The 23,439-nt window shown below is 38.6% G+C and overlaps 2 protein-coding genes across 2 annotated transcripts in view; both read left to right on the top strand.

The window, feature by feature from the left end:
* The window catches only part of LOC140925127 (dynein axonemal heavy chain 6-like), a 101,306-nt gene extending 91,961 nt beyond the window's left edge, over window positions 1–9,345 (top strand). Inside the window, exons 59-63 of the mRNA XM_073375083.1 lie at window positions 350–731; window positions 1,346–1,583; window positions 4,305–4,459; window positions 7,136–7,279; window positions 8,720–9,345. Of these exons, the coding sequence (XP_073231184.1) occupies window positions 350–731; window positions 1,346–1,583; window positions 4,305–4,459; window positions 7,136–7,279; window positions 8,720–8,944 (1,144 nt within the window). The 3' untranslated portion in view covers window positions 8,945–9,345. The remainder of the gene's footprint in view (window positions 1–349; window positions 732–1,345; window positions 1,584–4,304; window positions 4,460–7,135; window positions 7,280–8,719) is intronic.
* Window positions 9,346–15,973: 6,628 nt separating this feature from the next.
* The window catches only part of LOC140925304 (C-1-tetrahydrofolate synthase, cytoplasmic-like), a 42,009-nt gene continuing 34,543 nt past the window's right edge, over window positions 15,974–23,439 (top strand). Inside the window, exons 1-6 of the mRNA XM_073375302.1 lie at window positions 15,974–16,064; window positions 17,192–17,276; window positions 18,463–18,522; window positions 19,362–19,415; window positions 20,462–20,598; window positions 20,925–21,025. Coding sequence (XP_073231403.1) covers window positions 16,024–16,064; window positions 17,192–17,276; window positions 18,463–18,522; window positions 19,362–19,415; window positions 20,462–20,598; window positions 20,925–21,025 — 478 coding nt within the window. The 5' untranslated portion in view covers window positions 15,974–16,023. The remainder of the gene's footprint in view (window positions 16,065–17,191; window positions 17,277–18,462; window positions 18,523–19,361; window positions 19,416–20,461; window positions 20,599–20,924; window positions 21,026–23,439) is intronic.

The raw sequence follows: 23,439 nt of genomic DNA on the forward strand, positions 1-23,439 counted from the left end.
CTTTAATTTTAAATATTTCGGGGTGTTTGGGATGTTCCTGGGTTCCCGTGTTCTTGGCTTAGTGCGTGTGTTAGAAAAACACGAGAATGGTTATTACATTTTTTAAATTACGCTCATAAAATCGTCTCACCTATACAAGAGATTAATTATGACAATTTACGACAAGCCTTGCTACAAAATTTAAGGCATATTACAATTCAAGACAGGAGAAGCGCATCACCCAGTGTTAAAAAACGCAACTATAAGGGTAAAATATAAGGGCGTATTACCTGTCAACCACAGTAAGTTACGGTAATATGTGGTATATACGGTGTATATACTCACAGTATCTTCTGGCATTTTGTTGCAGTTCAAACAAAACGAACGACGATATAGTCCTGGAACTTGTGAGTGACACTTTGAAGTACCTACCACAACGGATAGACTCAACCTCAGAGGGAATGACTGCTGCTGCGCTGGACCCACGGCAGTTCCGGTCTCTCACCCCAGACCCCTTAAGGCAGATGATGCAAGAGAGGGCATCTAAGAATCCTCTGACTGACTATCCTGATCCATCTGTTTATGTAACCGTACTGCGGCAGGAGATAAACAGGTTTGACCGGCTATTAGGAATCATTCATTCGTCCCTTTCCTCGCTACAATTGGCGGTTAAAGGGGAGGTCCTGATGTCAGAACAGCTGGATGAGGCATACAGTGCGTTGCTAAGCAACCGTGTTCCTAAAGCTTGGGAGGTAATTCCGGAAATTACATTTTTATTCATTGTAATCATCCTTTGAAATCTCGAAACGTGTCCCAACATAGCAGCACAAGCTCTTGCACCGGAAACACTGCATGATGCCAAAACTTCATCGCAGCTCTCGTTTTCACAAATGCTAACCATGTGAATTCTCGGAGTTCCTTTTCGATTTCTTGTTCAATCCTTGGGAATAGTAGCGTTTTTACATGACGTCACTTCCGCCATATTGGTGTCCCAAACCAATTTGGGAGTTGAACCTTTTTCTGATGTTAGACTTTCTTTTGTTCCAATAATTTTGCATAGCTGCTGGCCACTTAAGCGAAAAAACTCTGAAGCACTTAATTATAAAAACATACATGCACACATACTTTATTTGAGTAGAGTTAGAATGGCAGCAATAGGCTGATGTGGACCTAATTAAGTACGATAATTACACAATAGAGATAGCAACATTTAATTAATATAAACAGTGAGGCAGTCACTTATGTTTCAAGCGATGTTAAAAATGTTTTTGTGTTAGAATCATGCTATAAACGAGCAGGAAGACCAACCACCTGCTGTTCGGGTAGACTGTTAGCTTTAATTTGACCCTAATTACTTTCTTTTTAGCACGCAGCATACGAGTCCTGTAAACCACTGGGTGCATGGGTTGACAATCTAGTTAAACGGGTGGATTTTTTCAGTGCTTGGTTAGAACTTGTCACTGCTGAAAGGAAATCAAAATCCCGTATGGCACATGAATCTGGCGCCACGTCATCACCAACGACAAGCCAATCGTCGATGTCCAAATCTGCACCACGTGACCACCCTGTTGCCTTCTGGCTACCTGCTTTCTTTTTTCCTCAAGGTAAATTGATTGTAAAAACAAGAATTAAACGCACTTTCAGTGACCAGTAAGTGGTGTAAATATATAGTACTTAAGTCTGTCAACTTCTTGTTGACCTATCAGAAATCGAACGAGTGGGTTTCTTTTTACAAAAACAACAAGTGCGTAAATATCGTACAAATCAGATCGAGATATTCATCATTTTGCCGTTCTGCTTCTTTTAAGCTTTTTAAGGTGTTTCGATTCAGTTTTTCAAAGGCCATACCGATAGTTTTCAGTCACCTTAAAAGTAGTTTTTTCCTTTTCCGATCGCTATAAAATTTTCACCAGTAATTGGCTATGGATTGCAATTTGTGAAAATGTAGTTTTAAGTAAAATCGATATTACTATGACAACAATAAACAAAAAACTTTGAAATTGATAAAAGCCGAATTTTGGGTGATCTAGACCTGCTACTGAAAATCCAACACTAGGAACTTAAAGTTTGGTGTTTAGCAAACAATCTCCGTAAGAAGTAAAAAATTCTGTATGTTTGAATTCGAATAAAACTAAAACATATTTCAAACCTTAAATTTTCAATAGCCGTGATAGGTTATGTAATAAAAACGTTATAAATGACTCAAATTATTCTTACGTAGCGTACGAATGATGCTTAATATCATGTTTTGATGCTAGGAAATTTTGGTGTACTTTCGTTCATGCGATATTGAAATCTAACCTGTTTTCTCACCATCTGTATAAGTGCAACTTCATTCAGAATTTGGACTTTTAGCGCTTTCTTGTATATCTCCGAAACGACTCGAACGAATTTTTTCAAAATCTCTTCACATAATCTTCGTAATGTATATAAAAATGTCCGAAACTTTCATTAAGATTGATTCACTGTAACACCTTGAAATTTCAAGACAAACCTATCCGACGAACCGGTCAAAAATCTGCGCTCCAACATTCACGGTTTTGACGTTATGGTAATTTTTCCAAATTAATGCGGACAATACATATATCCATGACTAGTACATTTCAGTGTGAGTATTGCCAATATTTTACATTCAAAAGATGCGATAAATTCAAACTAAGATGTACTAGTCATGGAGGTATGTATAGTGCGCATTATTCTGGAAAAATTAGCATAACGTCAAAACAGTGAATGTTGTAACGCAGATTTTTGACCGGTTGGTAGGACAGGTTTGTCTTGAAATTTCAAGGTGTTGCAGTGAATCAATCGTAATGAGACTTTCGGACATCTTTATATACATTATGAAGATTATGTGAATAGATTTGAAAAAAATTCGTTCGAGTCGTTTCGGAGATATACAAGAAAGCGCTAAAAGTCCAAATTCTGAATGAAGTTGCACTTATACAGATGGTGAGAAAATGGGTTAGTTTTCAAGATCGCATGAACGAAAGTACACCAAAATTTCCTAGTATCAAAACATGATATTAAGCATCATTCGTACGCTACGTAAGAATAATTTGAGTCATTTATAACGTTTTTATTACATAACCTATCACGGCTATTGAAAATTTAAGGTTTGAAATATATTTTCGTTTTATTCGAATTCAAACATACAGAATTTTTTACTTCTTACGGAGATTGTTTGCTAAACACCAAACTTTAAGTTCCTAGAGTTGGACTTTCAGCAGCAGGTCTAGATCACACAAAATTCGGCTTTTATCAATTTCAAAGTTTTTTTGTTTACTGTTGTCATAGTAATATCGATTTAACTTAAAACTACATTTTCACAAATTTCAATCCATAGCCAATTACTGGTGAAAATTTTATAGCGATCGGACAAGGTAAAAACTACTTTCAAGGCGATTGAAAAATATCGGTATGGCCTCTGAAAAACTGTATCGAAACACCTTAAATTTCTAAGCTTATACAATTTCCCTCTACACGTCGTGAACTACACAATAAATGACGTAATCTTTCAAAAACTATTTAAGTACAAAGAGAAAGTTGAAAACAATACTTATGTAAAATTTTGGAGGGAAAAAAAATAGTGTTTTGGTATTTTTGAATAAGGTCTATTATAAGTAGTTATAGTTACAGCTGACTAAGGGTCTGTTTACATGAAGGTGGGGAACCCCAGCCCAGGTACGTGTGGTAACCCGCTCAGATAATGCAAAAAATAATCCGCCGCGTTTTCATGCAATCTTACAACCCCGCCATCGTGGGGTGAACTTTCTCAATATTATTGATTAGTCGCCAAGCACGTGGAAAAAAAATGGAGAGCAAACGACCTGTTTTGGCGGTTAATGCTCTTCTACTCTGACTTGCTGCTCTTGCTGCAACCTTTCAGTGATGTGGCTTTCTATTGTCACTTTAAATGATGCAAAGCCTCCGCCAAAGGCCGTTAGTTGTTCAGTCAACGAATTTAATGTAACACGAATCCGACTCCGGCTAGGCGGGTTACCATACTATGAAACTTTTCCATGGCAGAATTTGATCCCGCTCACCTATTAAGTTGACGTAATAATATCAGAATCAGTGAGAGATTGTATCGACAGGCGGGTTACCTCACCTACCTGGGTCCCTCACCTCAAAGTAAATCGGCCCTAAATGTAACGTTTTATATAATTATGATGTATGGTCAGGCGATAGACCATAGCCAGAATTTCAACCGTCCTTTAGGGTGTCATATGCAACTCGAGTGGACGACTGAAATTCCTGCTAGTCAGGCTATAATTTGTTATTGTAATTGTTATATAATTTTTTTTTGTTTTGTTCCTGTTTATCAGGTTTTCTGACGGCCATCCTCCAAACCCATGCGCGTGAACGTAACGTGCCAGTTGATTCACTAGGTTTTTCTTATCGGGTGCTAAAAGAGAAATGGACACCTGACGAAATGCTCCATAATGAAAGTAACGTCGACTTTAAAAGAGTCGCCTTTCAGGTTAGATAAAATATTTTTAATTTATAGTTATTTCACTTCAGTTTCGTTTTCCCAGAACCGCCGCCCGGTTAGCTCAATTGGATAAGCGCCGGTCTTGCCGAGCAGGAAGCGGTTGGTTCAAACCTCGGCCGGACCAACACTCAGGGTCTTCAAATAACTGAGTAGAAAGTGCTGCCTTTGTAAAGACTTCTGCAAACAGTTAGGCTTTCTAGTGTTCTCAGATAAGGATAAACCATAGGCCTCGTCTCACCATCCATGCACATATAAATTCTGTGGGACTTTAAAGAACCCACACACTGTTCGTAAGGAGTAGGGGGCGTAGTCCCCGGTGTAGTGGTCTATCTCTCATGGGGGGACGCGCTGTTGCGGTGACCCTGCCAAGAATTGGTGAACCTAAGTAAAATTAAATAGTAAATATAAGCAAGGGATTGAGCAATAGTAGTATGCCCAGTGAAACATTGCTAAAGAGAGTTCGCTTTGACTCATTCAGCGATTTCGTGCGTGCTGGTTGGCTTGTTGTTATAATCAATGAGTGGACAAACAGACACAATAGGGCCGTTTATACCAGAGAAAATAAGCCGCGGCTTACTCTGGCCACGGCTTGCATAAGGGGCGAAAGGAACCATTTATACGAGTGCGGCTTACATAAGATGCGAACTGCTGGTATAAATGATTCACGGCTTAGTCCGCGGCCAGACCAGTCCAATGATGACGTAGTTTGTTTTGGTGCGAGCGAGCGAGCAAAAAAGTGAAACGACTGGCTTTGGTCAGGAAAATTGCCATATTTTACACTGCTTTTCTTTTCAATTAACATTTCGGTCAAGTTTAGAGCCAGGCTGTTGAGAAACTTGTGCGGAAACCTCGTCGAAAAGTTCGTCAGCTATCAGTCAGTCAAGTAAATTAAAAGAGATGTTCCAGCGATGGATGAGGTGGAGAAAATGGACGAAATTTCCGGCTCTCTTGTGAAGCAGCTCATTTTCCCGCCAATGCAGCGTGCGTGTCTCGGCCATGAAGGTCTGGTATATAATTGAAAACAGAGCATGTGCAGCAATCGTTCACAGCTTCAGCAAGCCGCGGAAAACGTATGAGTGTATTTATACGAACACTTTCACGTCTAAGTTAAGTCGCGGCTTGGATAAGCCCAGCCAAAAACTCCTCGGCCAGGACAAGCCGCGGCTTGGGCTAGCCGTGGGTTGAATAAGCCGTGAACATAGATTTTGTACCATTTATACGGGGTGTTCGCGTCTTATGCAAGCCTCGGCCAGAGAAAGCCGCGGCTTGTGTGAAAATCTTCAGCAGGGGAAACTGAACAAAAACGCGCTTTGTTATTGGGTTGCCTATGGAAAGCCAATCAAGTTTTCGGTGGCAAGTCGTCTCCGACCAAAAGAGAAAAATGACGGACGCATAACCCAGACAATACATATATCCATGACTAATACATTTCACTGTGAGTATTGTCAATGTTTCACATTCAAAAGAGGCGATAAATTCAAACGAAAATGTACTAGTCATGGAGGTATGTATAGTGCGCATTATTTTTGAAAAATTAGCATCACGTCAAAACAGAGAATGTTGTACTGCAGACTTTTGACAGGTTCGTAGGATAGGTTTGTCTTGAAATTTCAAGGTGTTGCAGTGAATCAATCTTAATGAAAGTTTCAGACTTTATTATATACATTATAAAGGTTATGTGCAGAGATTTTCAAAAATTTGTTCGAGTCGTTTCAGAGATATGCAAAAAAGCGCGGAAAGTCCAAATTTTGAATGAAGTTGCACTTATACAGTTGGTGAGAAAACGCGTTAGTTTGCAAGATCCCAAGAACGCAAATACACCAAAATTTCCTAGCATCAAAATATGATATTAAGCAGCATTCTGACGCTAAGAGAAAGTGAAGAATGTTCATCGCAGTAAATTTTCCAAGCAATTGAAGCAATTTATAAGCAATTGGAAAGAAGAAGCCTGAAAAAAAAAATCAGGGCTTCAACGGGATTCGAACCCGTGACCTCCGCGTTACCGGTGCGTTGCTTTACCAACTGAGCTATGAAGCCACACATTGGGAGCGAGGTCAATTTATTGAGTTCATATCTCCCGTGAGGAGTGAAATGATGTGAAGTATATATGAAATAATTCTTTTTTGTTTTTTTTTTCACTTTCATCTACAACCGCAGTTCAAAAATGAATCATTTCATATATACTTCACATCATTCTGACGCTACTTAATAATAATTTAAGTCATTTTTAACGTTTTTATTAAATAATCTATCACGGCTATTAAAAATTTAAGGTTTAAAATATTTTCGTTTTAGTCGAATTCAAACATATAGAATTTTTCACTTCTCTCGGAGATTGTTTGCTAAACACCAAACTTTAAGTTCCTAGTTTTGAAGTTTCACTAGGTGGTCTAGATCACACAAAATTCGGCGTTTACCAATTTCAAAGTTTTTTGTTTATTTTTGTCATAGTAATATCGATTTAAAAAATTTCAATCCATAGCTAACTACTGGTGAAAATTTCATAGCGATCGAACAAGGGAAAAAACACTTTTAGGGCGATTGAAAATATCGGTATGGCCTCTGAAAAACTGTATCGAAACACCTTAATAAGGGATATTTATTCATTTTAATCTAGTAGAACCCACTGAATTTTTTCATTACTAATGGCAACACCATCCCTAGGGAACCCCTTCGGATGACGGAACTGTGATTTTTGGTCTTTACCTGGATGGAGCATCATGGGATTTCTCGCTAGGTTGTTTACAAGAGTCATTACCTGGTCAGCGGTTTTATCCTCTACCAGAACTTCATGTCTCTCCCATACAGGTAACTTCTGCCTTGTTCGTTAAGACTACTTTTAATTAATGAATTTAATTGATTAATTAATAGTTCCACTTTGCCGTGTGTATTAAGTTAAGTGATAGATCAAAGATGACGTCAAGATGTGGTAAGAACAAATAGTGGCCAAAAAAGCCACAGCTGTGGGGGGGCTGGTCTTTGATGTTCTTATTACATTTTGAAGTACAGGTACAAGGCGAAATGGAAACTAGTTTACTCTATGCAATACCGGAAAAGAAACACTAAAAAGAGTGCCTATAAGCACACGACTGGTCGAAAATTTGATCTAATATACTCATTTTGCAAGTCGATAACGCAATTTTTTGTCGCCTTTTTTTGTTAATTTGTCAACAGATTCTTCTAAACTTTTTTCGGGGGCATCATGGAATAATTTCTGTAAACATCAAAGCTTTGCGCGGTCTTGGACAAAGCAAAGAAAAACAGCTCTTCATGAACTGTGTGTGTACTATGATATATCATATGTAAACGACCAACCACCAAGCACGTTGTATTCTGTATAAATAACAATTATTCACTGAAGGAAAAAGGTGCGGCTAGTGGTGTACAAATTGGCGCGCAAATGATCGAACGGTTTTCTTTAAAGAGAGTTGTGAATTCTTTCTGTATTTCAAATCGTTTGTGAAAACCATTTAAATTTAGTTTTAGGCTTATTTATGAACATGCCAGCTAAATAAAAACACAAGACTTAATTTGCATTTGTAAACAAAACACTGTTTCACCGGTTTCATCGATAAATTGAGGTTAAACAAGCATAAGTTTTGCCTGTAAAAACTGTCAAACCGAATTTCATCACCTTCTTCTTCTTGTCAGGAACAGCTTGTTCGCTTGTTACTCGACGGCAGCAAACCGGAAAGCCATTTTGCTCTTAACCTACGAGAGTTTGGCGCCGTTCGGAGGTGAATAACACTGGATATCCCGAGTTTGAGTAGCCAATCAGAGCGCGCGAAAAACACTATCCACTGTCCAAGTACATACTAAATAACGATAGCTGGTGTTGCGGGTCTAGCCTACAAACCGTTTCATTTACGTAGTGTTTCTTTTGCATTTCTTTCACACAAGAATTTAAATGAATTTAACAAATAGATTCCATGTTGCAATGCAGTTTTCCCGTGATGTCATCCGTGTGTCTGTATCATGGGCAATGACCAATCACAACGTGCTTTGTATTCACAACATTGTATAAATAATAAATAGATTCCATGTTGCCGCGCGTACGTTCAGTAACAGATCTCAGATGACGTCAAAATTTGTTAAAAACAAAAGCTGCACACGAGCTGCAGGCGAGTATGTTTTTTAAGCTTTTTCCACATTGTTACGTTTTCAGTGATCTGTTACTGGACGCGCGGCAATATGGACTACAGTGTATAAGCTTGCAACTAACTAAAAGTATACCCTTTTAACTTTCAGCAGACCTCATCCACACCTTTTGACGCAAAAGGGAAGCAAGACAAAGACGAGGAGGAACTCCATTTATACGAGTGTCCGTTGTACAGAACCTCCCTTCGCGCCAGTTCTCTCACTTCCACAGGTCACACAACAAATTATGTCACGGCGGTGAATCTGCCGTCCGTTCAGCCAGCGGATAACTGGATCACTCGTGGAGTAGCTCTTCTCTGTCAGCTAGATGAATGACATTCGTGTGTTAAATTTTAACTTATGTATTTATGCAGGAAACGTTGTAAATACTTTTTACGCTATTTTAAAAAGCGAGAAGTTAGTATTCATATTCAGGGACGTCATAGTTTTAACCCCTTTGCACAGAAACCAAACCACAGGAACCTGCTTTCAAATAGCTTTCATTAGAGTTGTCAGTTTTGCAGACTCGTGAACATTTTATAACTGCAAACCCAGTTGATAGCACATATCTTGAAGGTCAGCTGAACGAGCGTTTGTCTCCCTAGTTACAAAAGTTATCATTGTCGTGGAAATGTACAGCCCAAGGCAAATTTATTGCGGCACTATTGTTTGTTCATACCGTTTTACCCATAGAAGATGTCACAGTATATTGAAAATAAATTCAAACTTTAAAAGAACTGGATGAACTGTACAATTTGAAGCTATCTACCAACTGTATTGAAGGAAGTGGGGAATCTAAGCAAAGACGTTTTTTAGCGATTCACGTCAGCCGGAACTGAGGCTTTTTCTCTTTTAATGCGGCCTTAACGCTACCAAATTTGGAATTGTTAAGTATCTTTGCCTGAAAATTCAGGCAAAAACACTGCCCAAGAATGCAAAAACTCCCATTTCTGGTTCACATGCGTCGCCTTAAAACGTCTTTACTCAAGCTTCCTATAATCAATCAGAAATTTTGAGCTTCCGCGTAAAACAGAATTCAGTGATTCCCCGAAATTATTTGGTATACCTGGCTCAAATGTGGCTATGATCTTGATCACTTTTGCTTTTTTTGTGGCTTGATCATAGAATGGTGAGGGCATGCTAGTGGGCAAAATGTGTGACGTCCTATGGGACGTCAGGACCCAACGAGTTTGAGTTTGAAACTGGATATTTATCCCCTGTCTCCTCTGAAATCAATGTTTCGTCAAGCCCTTTCAGTCGTTTACTGCTTCGATTTACGAGACCGGCGACAGAAGAGGTCCCACTGTATAAGCCTTTTAGAGATATCATGCTTCAAGTCAAACGGCAAGGTGGCAGTGAAAGAATCTTATTTCGCGCAAGATCAAATATTGTTAAGCAAGAGAGGATAAAGGGGACAGATAAGGCATCATTATCTTCAAAAATTTCCGGGTCCACACAACTACGGGAAAGCGGCGTTTTTTTTGATAGCGTTTCCAAAAATTGAGATTTCAGTGACCGGCGTGTTTTAATATCTTACGCGTGTCAGTAGGCGGGTTTTGCGAAGCGTTTGGGCAACCCAAACGCATAGGCCGCGCAGAGTGTTGCCTAGGGACGAGGTCTCAGTTGCTCGTGCTCAGTTCTAGGACAGAACTCGAATACCCCCGAATTTACTAAGAAGTCCCAAGTTAAGATATCATGTAAGCTTTGTTTACTTATAATGGCCTATTGCTATGCGACAATGTTTGAAATAAATCTTAGCGGCCCAAGATAGCTTTGAACATCTAATAAATCCTGGCCTAGCTGATGTCTATTACCGTCGTTTCACTCCAACCGTGTTTAACAAATGAAATATGTCATCCAAATATATTTTGTTCCCTTGTGATTTTTCTGTCATCTATTTTTCTGTTTTTTCTATACTTTACAGTGGGGGTTCTAATCGCACCTTTCTTCGCCCACAGATTAAACACACAATCAAGACAAAAAAAATCTGTCTATAACATGATCTTAAAATTCATTTTTTAATGATTATTTTTTGACTTACAATTTTTACAGTGTCCATTTAACAAAGAAAAAATTTGTTTACAAAGATTTCTCTAAACCACTGAAACTCTAACTGTAACTTACATAACTTACAAATTTAATTACACGATACATTATCTATTGCCATCAACAAAAAGCTTATATTTCTTGTTTCATATTTAGATAATCTGGCAACGCCAACGAATTTAAAGTAGTATTGCTGGGACCTGGCAGGTTCTACATTTTAGATAGAGGGAGATAGCAAAGATTACCTAACACTGTCACAGTTTTGCTTGATGAAGACTCCGTTTATACGAATCTGCACTTATTCCATGCCAAACCAAGAGCAAGACCTTGGTGAGACTCAAAAAGAAGAAAGAGTTTTTTTTTCTAACACCAGATGGAATTCTATGAGGCCACTTACGCTTATTAAGGTTCTTTGAGATCTCTGTATGAAGGTTTTTAAAGATGTTTGAGAATGTCTTTTATGTCAGTTGGATAGTAGATGCTGCTCGGAACACTAAACACCCGCCTAGCACTGTAAACAATCCCTCAACTCATTATCACGAAAATACTTGCACACCGTGTATTTGTTATGATGAAAAGTCAATGGTGGTACTAGATTCAGTTTACTAAAAGTACCAGATCCTTCAGAAGTTTGTATTGGTATTGAAGCCCAACTGGGGCAACTCCCTATATTTTTTTATTCATTTATTTTCTCGCTCTCTTTTTTTTTTTTGGAGGGGGGGGGGGAGTGGGGGGCAAAAGGGAAACATGGAGGTGGAGTCTGGTACTTTCAGTAAAACGGCGCCATCGCCTACTAAAACCCTAAAACTAGTCAGAAAAAAAATGTTGAAACACAGGAAAAATTACAAAAATAACGATCAACTTTAAAATCGCGGTTAAAATATTATGACCTTGGGAGCTGAACTTTTCATCAAATGTTTTTCAGCGTTTCTTATTTTTAGCTTGGGGTTTTCAAATGAGATTGTGTTTTTGTCCTTCATCATTTGCCATGTTTCCTTGCCCACTTTGTTTAATTTCCTTTTCCAAGGGTTGAAAATTGGAATACATTGCCGACTGAACTCCACCAGCTGTCGGATGATCAAGATGGACGCTTGAAAGGGGAAACTTGACCAAACTTTGCTGGTCCAACAGAGTTTGTCCTTCAGCCTGCTTCTGAACACCAGGCAATTTTTTGTTCTTGTTTAGACGGAACTGTCGAGAAACTGGGCGTCTGCTTGTCATTTCTTTTGGTGTTGATGGTGGTTTTGGTACCAGTGAATTCTGCGTCAGTGGAATGCTTGGCAGTGAACGATTGATCATTTGCGTCGGTTTCCCAGGATATCTTTTTGGTGTTGACGGTGGTCTGGGCACAACTTGTTGGTGGGTTGTTAGGATATTCTTCAGGGGTCGAATCAATGTCGAACATTTTCGAGTACCTACAGGAAGTGCGCCTCGGTTTCCCTTCGGCGTTGATGGTGGTCTTGGAATCATTGTCTCTTTGATTGACGGAATATTCGGCAAAACTGCTTTCATGCTCGGTAAACAAGCTTTTCTTTTCTCCATTGGAGGCTGAAACAATGTCTTGCTTCGCCTAGCTAACGTTGCCCGAAGGCGCGGCATCTCATCAACTTCGTTACTCTTATTAGAAAACCATTCATTATTGCCAGCTGGTGACAGGCTCGGACGAGACCGGTTCACTTCTGTCTGTGATGTTTCAATGTTTTGCAAAGTTTTTTCGGTCATAAATATTACGTCGTCCATTTCCTCTTTTTTTGCTGGTTTGGCATTGTTTTCTCTGACTTTTTGCTTTAGTTTCGGCTGCTTGTATTTCCTCTTTTTGATACTGTGCAACTTTTTTTCGCCGGATCCGTTATCAGTCTTAAGCGCCTTATCTTGCCATAAATGGTTCTCTGTGAACTCCAGACTGAGGTCAGATGATCTTTCTTTTTCCGGTAGCAATGGAGACCGTCGCTCTTCGATTGTCGGTAGAGACGGCTGCATCCGTTTTCGGAACTCAGCTCTAAATTTTGGCAAAGGCTTGGAGACAACACAAGGTTTGTTACTCGGCAGAGCTTGATTTTTCGTAGGTGCAGCATTCGGTAAGGTTAGTTTTTCTTTGGGTGCCGTAGATAAATCGTTTTCCTCAATAAGCTGAGCAATCGGTAAAACTTCTTCATTAATTGTCGGAAGACTGAACAAATGACTCACCGAAGCTGCACCACGCAAAACTTTTTCTGGGTGAATGGTCCACCGAAGAATTTCCTGGACAATTTGTGGTAAGCAAGGTAAAACTCTATGAGGCTTCTGTCGCACTTTCCTAATCTCATTTACAGGAATTCCTCTTTGTGTCTGCCTCGGGAAGTTCTTCGGCAATTCTCGGTTAACCGTCGCTTGGATATCCGGTAAGTTTGTCAGTGAAACTTGGACGTCTGAACTTCTGGAAATCTCTGCAGCAGGTGAAGAACAGCTCGTCTTAGATTCGGCATTATTTTCTCTAATATTTTCAGTCGCTCGAACCATTGTTTTACTTGATGTCTCTCCACTTTCACTCATCTTCAAAATTTCTTCTAAAACGTTTCTCTCGTGATAAAGCCTACACTTTTGCTCTTTTCTAATGCATCGAGCCGCTCCTTCAAATTTTCAACAAAGCAACTGAAGTTGTCATGGAATTCGTCTGTGGCGTGAAGCTAACCATTGATGACGAAAAGCGCGCGCTGAAAATGTTTATTGCTGACTGTTTGCGTGGTTGTTCAAGAGAAACTCAAAATTTAAAGAAATTTGAGATAAACTGCGAATAAACAGAATTGGTCAAATTTTACCTAGGAAATAATCACTGACCAGTAATATTTTAGTTTCCTTTTGTGCGAAATAATGTTAAAGTTTCTTTGTATTAAGGTTATGTTGGTGACTGATTTACTGGCAAATAAGTGCACGCGCAGACTGGCGAATCAGAGAGCGAAACCTTTCCAGCCTTGCCCACATTTTAGGCATCCTACTAATGAAAAGTTACCTCACTGCGATAATTTCAGCAACAACCACTATTTTCGGCATGTCTCTCCCCTTTGAGTTGTGAATTTACCACAAGGCGTGCTAGGGTATTGGAAGCCAGCTGTCATAGTCGTCTCAGACGTTTAAACCCTTTGATGATAGAGAGATTTAGAACCACGTTTATAAGCCAAAAGGCAAACGCCAGGGTGCCGTTTGCGTTTGGCGTTCTGGTGAAGCCATTCTTCGTCTGGTCATATTACATACAAACGTCCTATAGGTTAAATAAGGCCAATACAAACCTTGCAATTCAAGTCAGCATTTTTGATATTAGAGCCTGTGACCCGTTTCTGGAGAGTCCCGGTAATTTTTAGAGACGGAAATCAACGCATTCCGCAAATCAAAATCTAACTGGAGTAAGAGCACCGGTCCTAGATCATGAACCTGTCCCTTGTTTTGTTAATTGATAGTTTTCTCACGTTGTGAACTAAGACTGATTTAAAACTCTATCTTAGTAAGCAACAACAGATTTCTAGCACGTTAAAAAACCGGAACTTTCGGCGAGAAACCGGCCCTTGGATATAGTTCTTTGTTAAAGATAGATTTGGTCCTGAAAGACAAAAAAAGGAAGAAGAGGTAGTCAAGAAAATAGTTTTTGCATGTTCTGTTAAATGAAAACAAGAACATGTCCTAAATAAACCATAGGGACATAGAGTTGAAAATCAGAAGCAAAGAGTTCTATTTTTATGACTGTTAAATTTTCACTGCTTTACGCACCACTCGTCAGTCAGTTTTATAACTTTTTCTGTCGTGATTCTGATTTAGAATCACCGTGCTCATTTAGAGAAAATATGAATAGCAGTTAAGTTTTTCAAGGGCTTAGCTCTAATTTTTTGAGCTTATATGGACGAGCATACTGTCGCAACTTTATCATTGCAACGAAAAAAAGTTTTAAGGGTAACTCTTTCTTCATTGTGAGAAGCGACAACGTGCACTTGCTTTTTTTACTGTTTTTAAGCCAGTTGTGTCAAAAATAATTGTTACTGATGACCAAGCAAGCGACTCGTTTCGGTCAATAAAAACAAAAAAAAAGCAACGACAATATCTTGCCATCTCGTTGAACAAGCTTAGTTAATAGAAGGATTAATTTCGCCGGTTTAACAGACTGACAAAGTGACGACAGTGATGACGTAGTGCCGAAAGATCTAAAAATCAAAGGCAAAGTCATCAGGGCGGTAAATTGAGCACCGGAAATTGAATTCAGTCCTTTCTGATCGGCGCACTTTCCCGTAATCATTTGAAGTTGACTTGCCCACAAGTCGAGCTCAAATTTTTCTCGAGCGTGAAGCGCGAGGGGGAGATTTTTTTTTTTTTTTTTTTTTGCAGCAAAACCGAGCGATGAGAAGCGAAGGACTTGAGAATGTCTATCATTTGACGTTGGGATGTCTTGCTAAAATCTGCCTATGGGCAAGAGAAGTTTTCCTTACAGTACAAACGCGGGAAATCCGAGTGGGCAAGTTGGGCTCATCCTGCCCACTTGGATAGTTAAACCTGCGACTGAATACAAGATTCATCAATTCATCTTGTCCACAACCTGAAGCAGCCATATACTGGTAATATCAAGGGGATCATAGCCTGCGTGGCAGGCGAAAAAAGGGAAGGGAGAGGGGCAGGGAGAAAAACACGAAAGTGCCCTCTCTCCCCTACCCCCCCTCCCTTTTTCCCTTTTTCCCTATCCCCTACCCCTTTTGACGCCTGCTACGCAGGCTAAGGGGATCATGACCTGCCGATTAGACTACGAGAGAATGATCAAAGTTTACTTTTTCCACTAAGAAAACCTGAAAAATGCACGATATGTGTCACATTCAGCTGCGTACCGGAGAGCCATGATTGCGAGATAAAGAACGTTTAAAGTTGCCTTTTTGCACTCTGTAAACCCAAACATCATATATATTTAATAAATATATGTCACATTTCTGCTGCGTGCTCTTATTTGAGCTCCCCGAGTAAAACTTTGTAGAGGGACTTTTCTTATTCATTTTCTTTAAAAAATGTACAACGTATGTTTTTCCTCTTGTGCGTACCGAATAGAGTGGTATGTGACTAACAACGAGCTACCCTCCATTTTTCAGTATAGGTCGTTTTGTTGGTGAATTTGTCCGAATTTTACTTTCCCGTTCCAGTGTGTCTGTCTTGATGTAGTGATTTGACCCATTACATACTTTCAAAAATTATATTAAGCGGCGTTTATGTCAAGATGACGTGTCATACATAAAATCCACGAAATCCCGCAAAGAATGAAAAAACCGCAACTGATCTGGATCTTTGTCCACTTTATCCTGATCTTCCAGTTTTCTGTGCTTCTGGCATTGCATTCTGGGACACAATTGGCGGTAGAGATCAACATGGCGGAGGCTCAGTTGCTTCTCGGTAAAGAAGTTGCGAGGTAAAGTACATCTTGCTTGATTGTATCAGCAGTCCAAGGATACAGCATTCTTTGCTTTAAATTTTTTTCATTTTTATTTCGCTTTGGTAGTTTTCCGATCAATTTGCGACTGTTTAATGAAGTGTTATTGTGTTCAAGCATGGTTTCATCACGTGGAGCTCAGAGGGCGCCATGAATTTGTTCAGAAGGTGGATAGCGCTATCGGTATCCACAGTGTAAATCACTATCCACTGGATAGCGCAATTGGTTTCCCTAACATTTATCCACCGAAAAGTGGTTTCTGAAAAGCTATATCTAAAGGTTGTTCCACCCGCGAAAATCACCAGAGTCAATCATGGTTCTCCTCAGTAGGAGGGCAGTCTAAGGGGCGAATACAAGAGTTCACGTAGGGTAAGAGTGTGTTGATCAGGCTGTCGTATTGAAGAAATTCCTCAGGCAGCATTTGCAAATTATTTGAGGGTGGCTTTTAGTTTAGGTTTTGAGACGTACATGCCCCTGTAGTAGGTATAAAACCCTGAGGGAGGGGGGGGGGGGGGGGCGAAGGGGGGTATAAAAATGCACAACTGCGGACTGGATATAAAATGGGGTCTGAGTATAAAACAGTATAAAAACTAGGAACTGGGTATAAAACACAGACTAGGTAAAAAAGGTGGATTATGGGACAGCACTAGAAAGGTAAAAATATGAGATAAACAAATTGAGAATTAGCATAAAACATTTGTCCTCACCTCCCCCCCCCCCTGCCCTCATGATATACACAAATATTCTGTGGGCTCTTCACACAATGTCCCCTTCTAAGCATTAGTGGGAAAGGAAAGTGTGACCAACTTACTTGTTTTTAATGATCTGCTTGATGTACAAATGTATTAATGCATTTGTTGCAGTAAAAGTACTGATGAATCACAAATACATGTGCAATGCATTCAACAAATAGCTGTACATAATTTATAAGCCTTGTGTTATTTCTTTCCTGTTCTTTGTAACCAAAATAATGGTACTTACAGCAGTGTAAGTTACCAGAAAACTGTCTTTGGGTAAACAGGCCATAGTTTTAGAAATAAGTTGCCAAGGCAAAATGACAAGACGAAAGAAAGTTGCCTTATTATCTTGCAAATTGAATTTTACAGTGAGATTCGACAGAAATTGAAGGAGGATGTTGATGCAATCAGAGCTGAAAATGAGGGGTTTAAACCTGGACTTGCCATTGTTCAGGTAACTTGTGCATGGATTGATACTGTTTTTCAATGTTGGTATTGCTCTTGTAAAGTTAAGGTCGTAAATTAAGATTCCTGAAGTATCAAATGTGTAACATATGCAACAGGTACATGTAATAATTGAAGTGGGTAAATTTATTTTAATTGAATTATTTAATGTTATTAATGTCAACTTTTCATTTACAGGGGAAAAGTTAGCCTTTTCCACTGAGTTGGTGGAAGTAGATTATCACTATGAAAGGGTCATGCTATAAGCTCTATGAAGTCCTTCTCAAATAGATGTGGGTTGTAACGTTTATAAACGAGGCCCTTATTCAAGGGATTTGTATAGGGTATCCAGAATAAGGGAGGTTATATCTCCCCTATAATTTGCACTAATAGGCTGATTTTCAGAAAGGTAACTTTTTTCATCTTGCTCTTTCTGGATGTCCCAACCAATCCCAAAAGTTTTAAAAGTGTAGTTTTTGTGATGTCATCACTTCTCATTTTTGTTTGGTGAATTACATATTTATGAGTAATAATATACACTTAATGTCAGATCCCGAGGGAAACAGTTAGTTTTGTTTTCCCAAGAGTCCTGATGTTTCCGGAGACGAAGTCGAGGGAAAACAAAACTAACTGGTTCCCGAGGGACCAGACATTAAGTGTTTTGTTATGTTTCTAGACTTTCACTCCAACGTACCTCAACGGCAACAAAAGAATATGCTTAAGAGGAGCGAATCAAAACAGCACGACTCGGTACTTATAAGAACACAAATTTAATTCTCAAAACCTCCGAATGAATGGTTTAAAAAGTACTTTCCTTATATTTTCTGCATCTTTTTCCTCCACTAGCTGCTGTTTCTCTTCTGGGATAACTTTGAAAATCGTTGCTTTTTAGCTTGAGGCTTCATGTTTGTGTTATTGTGAATGTTGTTGTGTTCATTCACGAAAAAGAAAACTGGCAGTGTTTTTCCCGCCTTCTGTCACGCCACTTTCCACCATGCTCTGATCACGTGCTGTAATGTATCCCGAGCGGGGTACATTGCTGGGTGTATCACGATCGGGATACATTTGATTTTAGTCAAGGCCATGTGACCAAGAATCAGCCAATGGCTGTCCCTGTTCAGTTGAGTGAAAGTCTAGGAATATAACAATGTTTTATGTCTTGCAATAATATATTTTTTTAATGTGTTTTTCACCAGATTGGTGACCGGAGTGATTCAACTGTGTACATTAAATCTAAAGTGAAGGCAGCTGAAGAGGTTAATAAAGGCGCATTATCATTTTTTATTAAGTCTGGGCATGAAATTAACCTTTCCCAGGAGCCATGAAGCTCCTAAATATTTCAAAGTGCCGGCCAATTCCAGAATGTTTGTCTCCAGGTATTTTAAAAGTGTAAATTTAAACAAATATAAACAAAGAAATAGAAGATAGTTTGCTCTGTTTTTAGTTTAAGAGCTGGACCTGCCAAAATTTGGATTTTTTATGAAATGATGCTAGCAGGTAAGCATTCACTAAGAAAAACATTCATTGTATCTCAAACTAAGCTAAAGGAACACTACATGGGACCATAATTTTTTAAAATGTATATTGTAAATACGTGACATCTAAGGTGGCCGACAGTAATAGATTTTCTTCATGAAGCACTTGTTGTTGTTCTTTAACAAACAAGATCTTTTATTGGTCATCATGGTATATATTTGTTTTAACCCAGGTTTGAGTATTCATGATAAAAACTACCATTTGCCAGCCCAAGTTGGTCATTAATTTTCAGGATTTGGTTGCTTATGTGCTTAAACTACTGGCATTGACACCAGTATCAGGTGCATTTTCATGCCCTGTAACTGGAACCTGTCCATATTTTTACAGTGTACATGTACCTTATGATCTGTAAACCTTTAAAATTAATGTTTTACAATACATTGTAAACTTGCATTAATTACCAAAAACATTTGCAAGCTTGCCTAATTATCTGTTAACTTTTCCCCTTTCATGGAATTTAATCTCTTCTCTTGGAGTTTATAATTCCTTGAGCTTCTGGAATATTATAAGTGTATGTGTAGTTATGATATATAATATTATTATAATATTTCTTCTGCAGATTGGTATGTTTGCAAGGCATGTGAAGCTCACAAACACTTCCACACAAGCAGATGTAAGTGCATAGTTCTTAGTTTTATTTTAAAATAGTTAACATATATACATGGACATTGTGTGAGCATGAAAGCAGAACCCTTATCCTAAAGAAACAACCAAACCATATGAAACAGAAAAAAAAATAAAAACGGCAAAGGAATTAACCTAAAATTTAGAATAATGAATTCAATAACTCATTTATGCAGAAGTGATATCCACTTAACCCAGTCTAATATTTTCTATAAAGAAAAACTTTTAAGACACCAGAAATCATGATCAGACTTTCCAACACTTTGAGTATGTAAAATTGGAATATTTTATTAATCATTGATGAATCATACAAGGGGGTATGAGGGCATCATCTACCCTAGACAATTTTGAAATGTTGATCCACTGAAATGCTATTTCTTTAGTCTTTTGAGAGGATAATTTCTGTCTAAAATGTTCGCTAAATTAAAGTGTCATTTTTATGCTTCTTTTTATTTGCGTGACTTCATGTACAAGCACTCTATTACATTTTTTAATTTTGTGTATAGTTTATTGTTCTGGGTATCAGTTTCAGTTAAGTACACTCTGTTAGGTGTTCTTGTATTAGTATCATATAAGTTGGAATAATTCATTTGAAAATGTCAGAACGGATGTCAAAATTGAGATTTCTCCTATACCATAGCATGTTGGTCTAGATTTGGGATTTTTAAGCAAAATTTGGAGAATCTGGGCAAGATGGGAATAGTTGGACATGTCTGAGAACTATCCAGAAAAGTAAGGAGCAAACTGACTGTACATGTTCTGACATTTGTTCACATTGTTTCTGAATGCAACCAGCATTATCAAACCCCATGACCTTCACCTTACGTGGCTTTTGAGTCGAGCAGTTATTTGGATGTTTTGGAAGTGGACAGAGTAAAGTGACCTAGCGTTAGTAGATATTAGTGAATTTAGAATTGATCATTGATAATGTCTGATTATAAAAAAAGTGGCTAAGATTAAACAGCTGTAGGAAATGTACATGTTTATGTAATGCACTATTACATGTCTTGACAGTTATCTCTCTACGTGTGTTAGGTTTTGAAAGCTGTGGATGAGCTAAACAAGGATCCATTAATTCATGGCATAATTGTACAACTTCCACCTGATTCCTCTGAGCCAATTGATCCTGGGATATGTACAAATGCTGTGGCTCCAGAAAAAGATGTGGATGGGTAAGTATTTGCCAGCTTTGAGTTAAATGTAAATAAATGTTTATTTTGAGTACGGTATGTTAGTTTTACTTTTTTTTGGCTAGTTGGTAACCAGAACACAGCTTGACCTGCTTCAAACAGTACTTTTCAGCAAAAGCATCCAGGACAAAGGGGTTAGGCATAGTAAGAGAAAAAGGCAATGAATTGCTTGTAGCAGTTTGTACAGTGTACACAACTGCTAACAGTCAAGGATTCATATTAGCTACCATGCACTTAAGGCAATATTTTTCAGTTGAATTTGTCAGTGAATTTGAAGTTGAATTTATTTCCTGTAATTATTATTTCAGGCTGCATGACGTAAATGCTGGGAAGTTGTCCAGAGGAGAGCTAAATGACTGCATTGTGCCTTGCACTCCCAGAGGCTGCTTAGAGTTGATCAAAAAATCAGGTACACTTTATTTTGACTGCTAATAAACTACCACTGTAGATTCTTCTTTCAAATTGATTTGAAACCAAGGGGAGAAGTAATAAGAGTAGGTAATGTACATGTATAAAATTGTAAATGGCTATGCCTTGTTGTATTAGCATAAATTGAGACTGGTCAGACATGCATATTACAAAGTGCAGAAGAGCTATCACTCAAGCCTCAACACTTTTTTTATTTTTGCTCTGTAAATATGAGAATGTCTCTCTCAGTGCCAACACGAGGAACAGGTTATCACTATCCAGTTTTAGTGTAATCTACATCTACATTGTATTTTCATTCGTAAAGTTGATTAGACATCACACCAACTTTTTGTAAGAAATAGAACACATGGGAAGTAGCTAAATGGAAAAGGTGAACCTACATGTATATATGTATGTACAGATATTAAAAGAAATATATTGAAATAAATATAATTAATAAATACAACATCCTAGTCATGTGTCTCAATCATATTTAAGATAATTTACTAAATCTGTTGTTAAAACAGTTCAGTGACTTAGAATTTACATGTACAACCTCTGAATGAAATGAATTCCATTCACATACGGATCTTGAAGTGAACTTGAAAACGTCCTTGCTAATTTTGGGTATTCCATACTTAAACGCATATGGCTCCTATGTGTTCTGGTCTCGCTATTCAACGCAAGAAATTTTTCTGTTTTAATATAGGCAAGACTATGACAAAGAAAAATACATTAGTGTTATCTGTTTTTCTTTCTTCTCATTTCTAAAGTATTCCATTCAGGGTTTGCAAATTTTATCGATGAGTGGAGTCAGTGTGACTTCTACTTCACAAATTTAGGAGTCATTTTGGAATATTTGGAGTCAAGTATCAGACTTTCCAGCACGTGGTCCTGGCATGTATACACTATCGTGAGGGATACACGAAGTAGCTGTGGCGGTCCACTGACCTGGAAAGCTCAAATCCATGATGGCGGTCATCGAGTAAACTTTGATCTTAATTTTACCTGACCCTCTTCCTGTTTTGTCATGCAGTATAATTCTTTAATTTCGATGAGTTAATTAAGGTTTAGAACGAAAAAGGCAGGGACAAAACCGTGTTTGTTACCGAACATTTTTGGAGTCAAAGTGACTCCCTCCATAACCTCAGTGGAGTCATTTGAACAATTTTGGCGTAAAATACGCCAAATTTGGCGTATTTGCGAACCCTGTCCATTCCAGCTCTCTAAGCATATCTGTAATGCTCTAGCTGTTCAGTTGAAGTTCTGGAGGCAAAAATTGCTGCCTTTCTATGAACTCCTTCTAGTGTGTACACATCTTTCATGGGGGTCCCAAAAGGTGCTCACATACTCTAGTTTAGGTCAAACAATGGAGCAAAATGCAGATTCTTTCACATTCTTGGGGTAATTCCAGAGATTACGTCTAATTAACCCTGCGGTTTTACTTGCATTTCTTCATTCAAGAAGCAGTATGCTGGAACCACTTCACCTTGCTACTTATGATAACCCCTTCATTGTAGATGTGAGATAGATTCAACTTGATCAAGTTCAGTTCCACAAAATGTATACTTTCTCATTGGTGGATTTTGTTTCGTTGAGATTCATAAAGTTTTACATTTGAGGGGTTGAATTCCATTTGCCATCGGTGCTGCCATTCCTCTAATTTGTGTAGATATTCCTGTAGCTGATTGCAATTTTTGCATCGTTTGTGAGAATACCATACCACCATGCACCATCAGCAAAGAGTTTGACTTCAGAATGCAGTCAATTGGGCAGGTCATTTACATACATCAAGAATAGAAGTGGTCCCAAAACTGTTCCCTGTGGGATGCCACAGTTAATGAGGGAAGCTTTAGATGCCCCTTCTTCCCAAATACCTGTTTGGTGACGCCCAGTTAGAAAAGATTCAAACCAAGTGAGTAGGGCTTCATGAATTCGGTAATATAAAAACACTAGCATCTGATGCCCTCAGCAAAGCTCAGCTCAATCCTTCTAAAATTTACGGAGAAAAGCGATCCTGAAGTTGCTAGAGCAGCTTCTCATATGTGACCCTCCACGGGATTTCAGGGAATAAGGTGAACGCACGCACACGGCACGCTCGCACGCTAAAACAAAAGAACTAGCTTTAAACACGTTAGCTGCGTGTTAGTTACTTGCCTTATTAACATCGCAGCCATTGTCTTCCTTCGCACGGTAGAGACAAAGGAACGTGTTAATATCATGCTTGCAACTTTGCACGGTATAACACGATGACCGTGTCAAATGTATAGCACGCTCTTTGAAGTTAAAGTTGCTTTCGATTTGTACAAGCACTACGTCGTAAGCTGTAAGGCTTTCTATTAGCTCACCAATACGATCTTAGTTGTCAATATCCAGTGCAACATCAATCAATGAATCAACGAACAGAATGGAATG

The sequence above is a fragment of the Porites lutea genome, chromosome 14 (assembly GCF_958299795.1).
Source record: "Porites lutea chromosome 14, jaPorLute2.1, whole genome shotgun sequence".
Classification (NCBI taxonomy): domain Eukaryota; kingdom Metazoa; phylum Cnidaria; class Anthozoa; order Scleractinia; family Poritidae; genus Porites; species Porites lutea.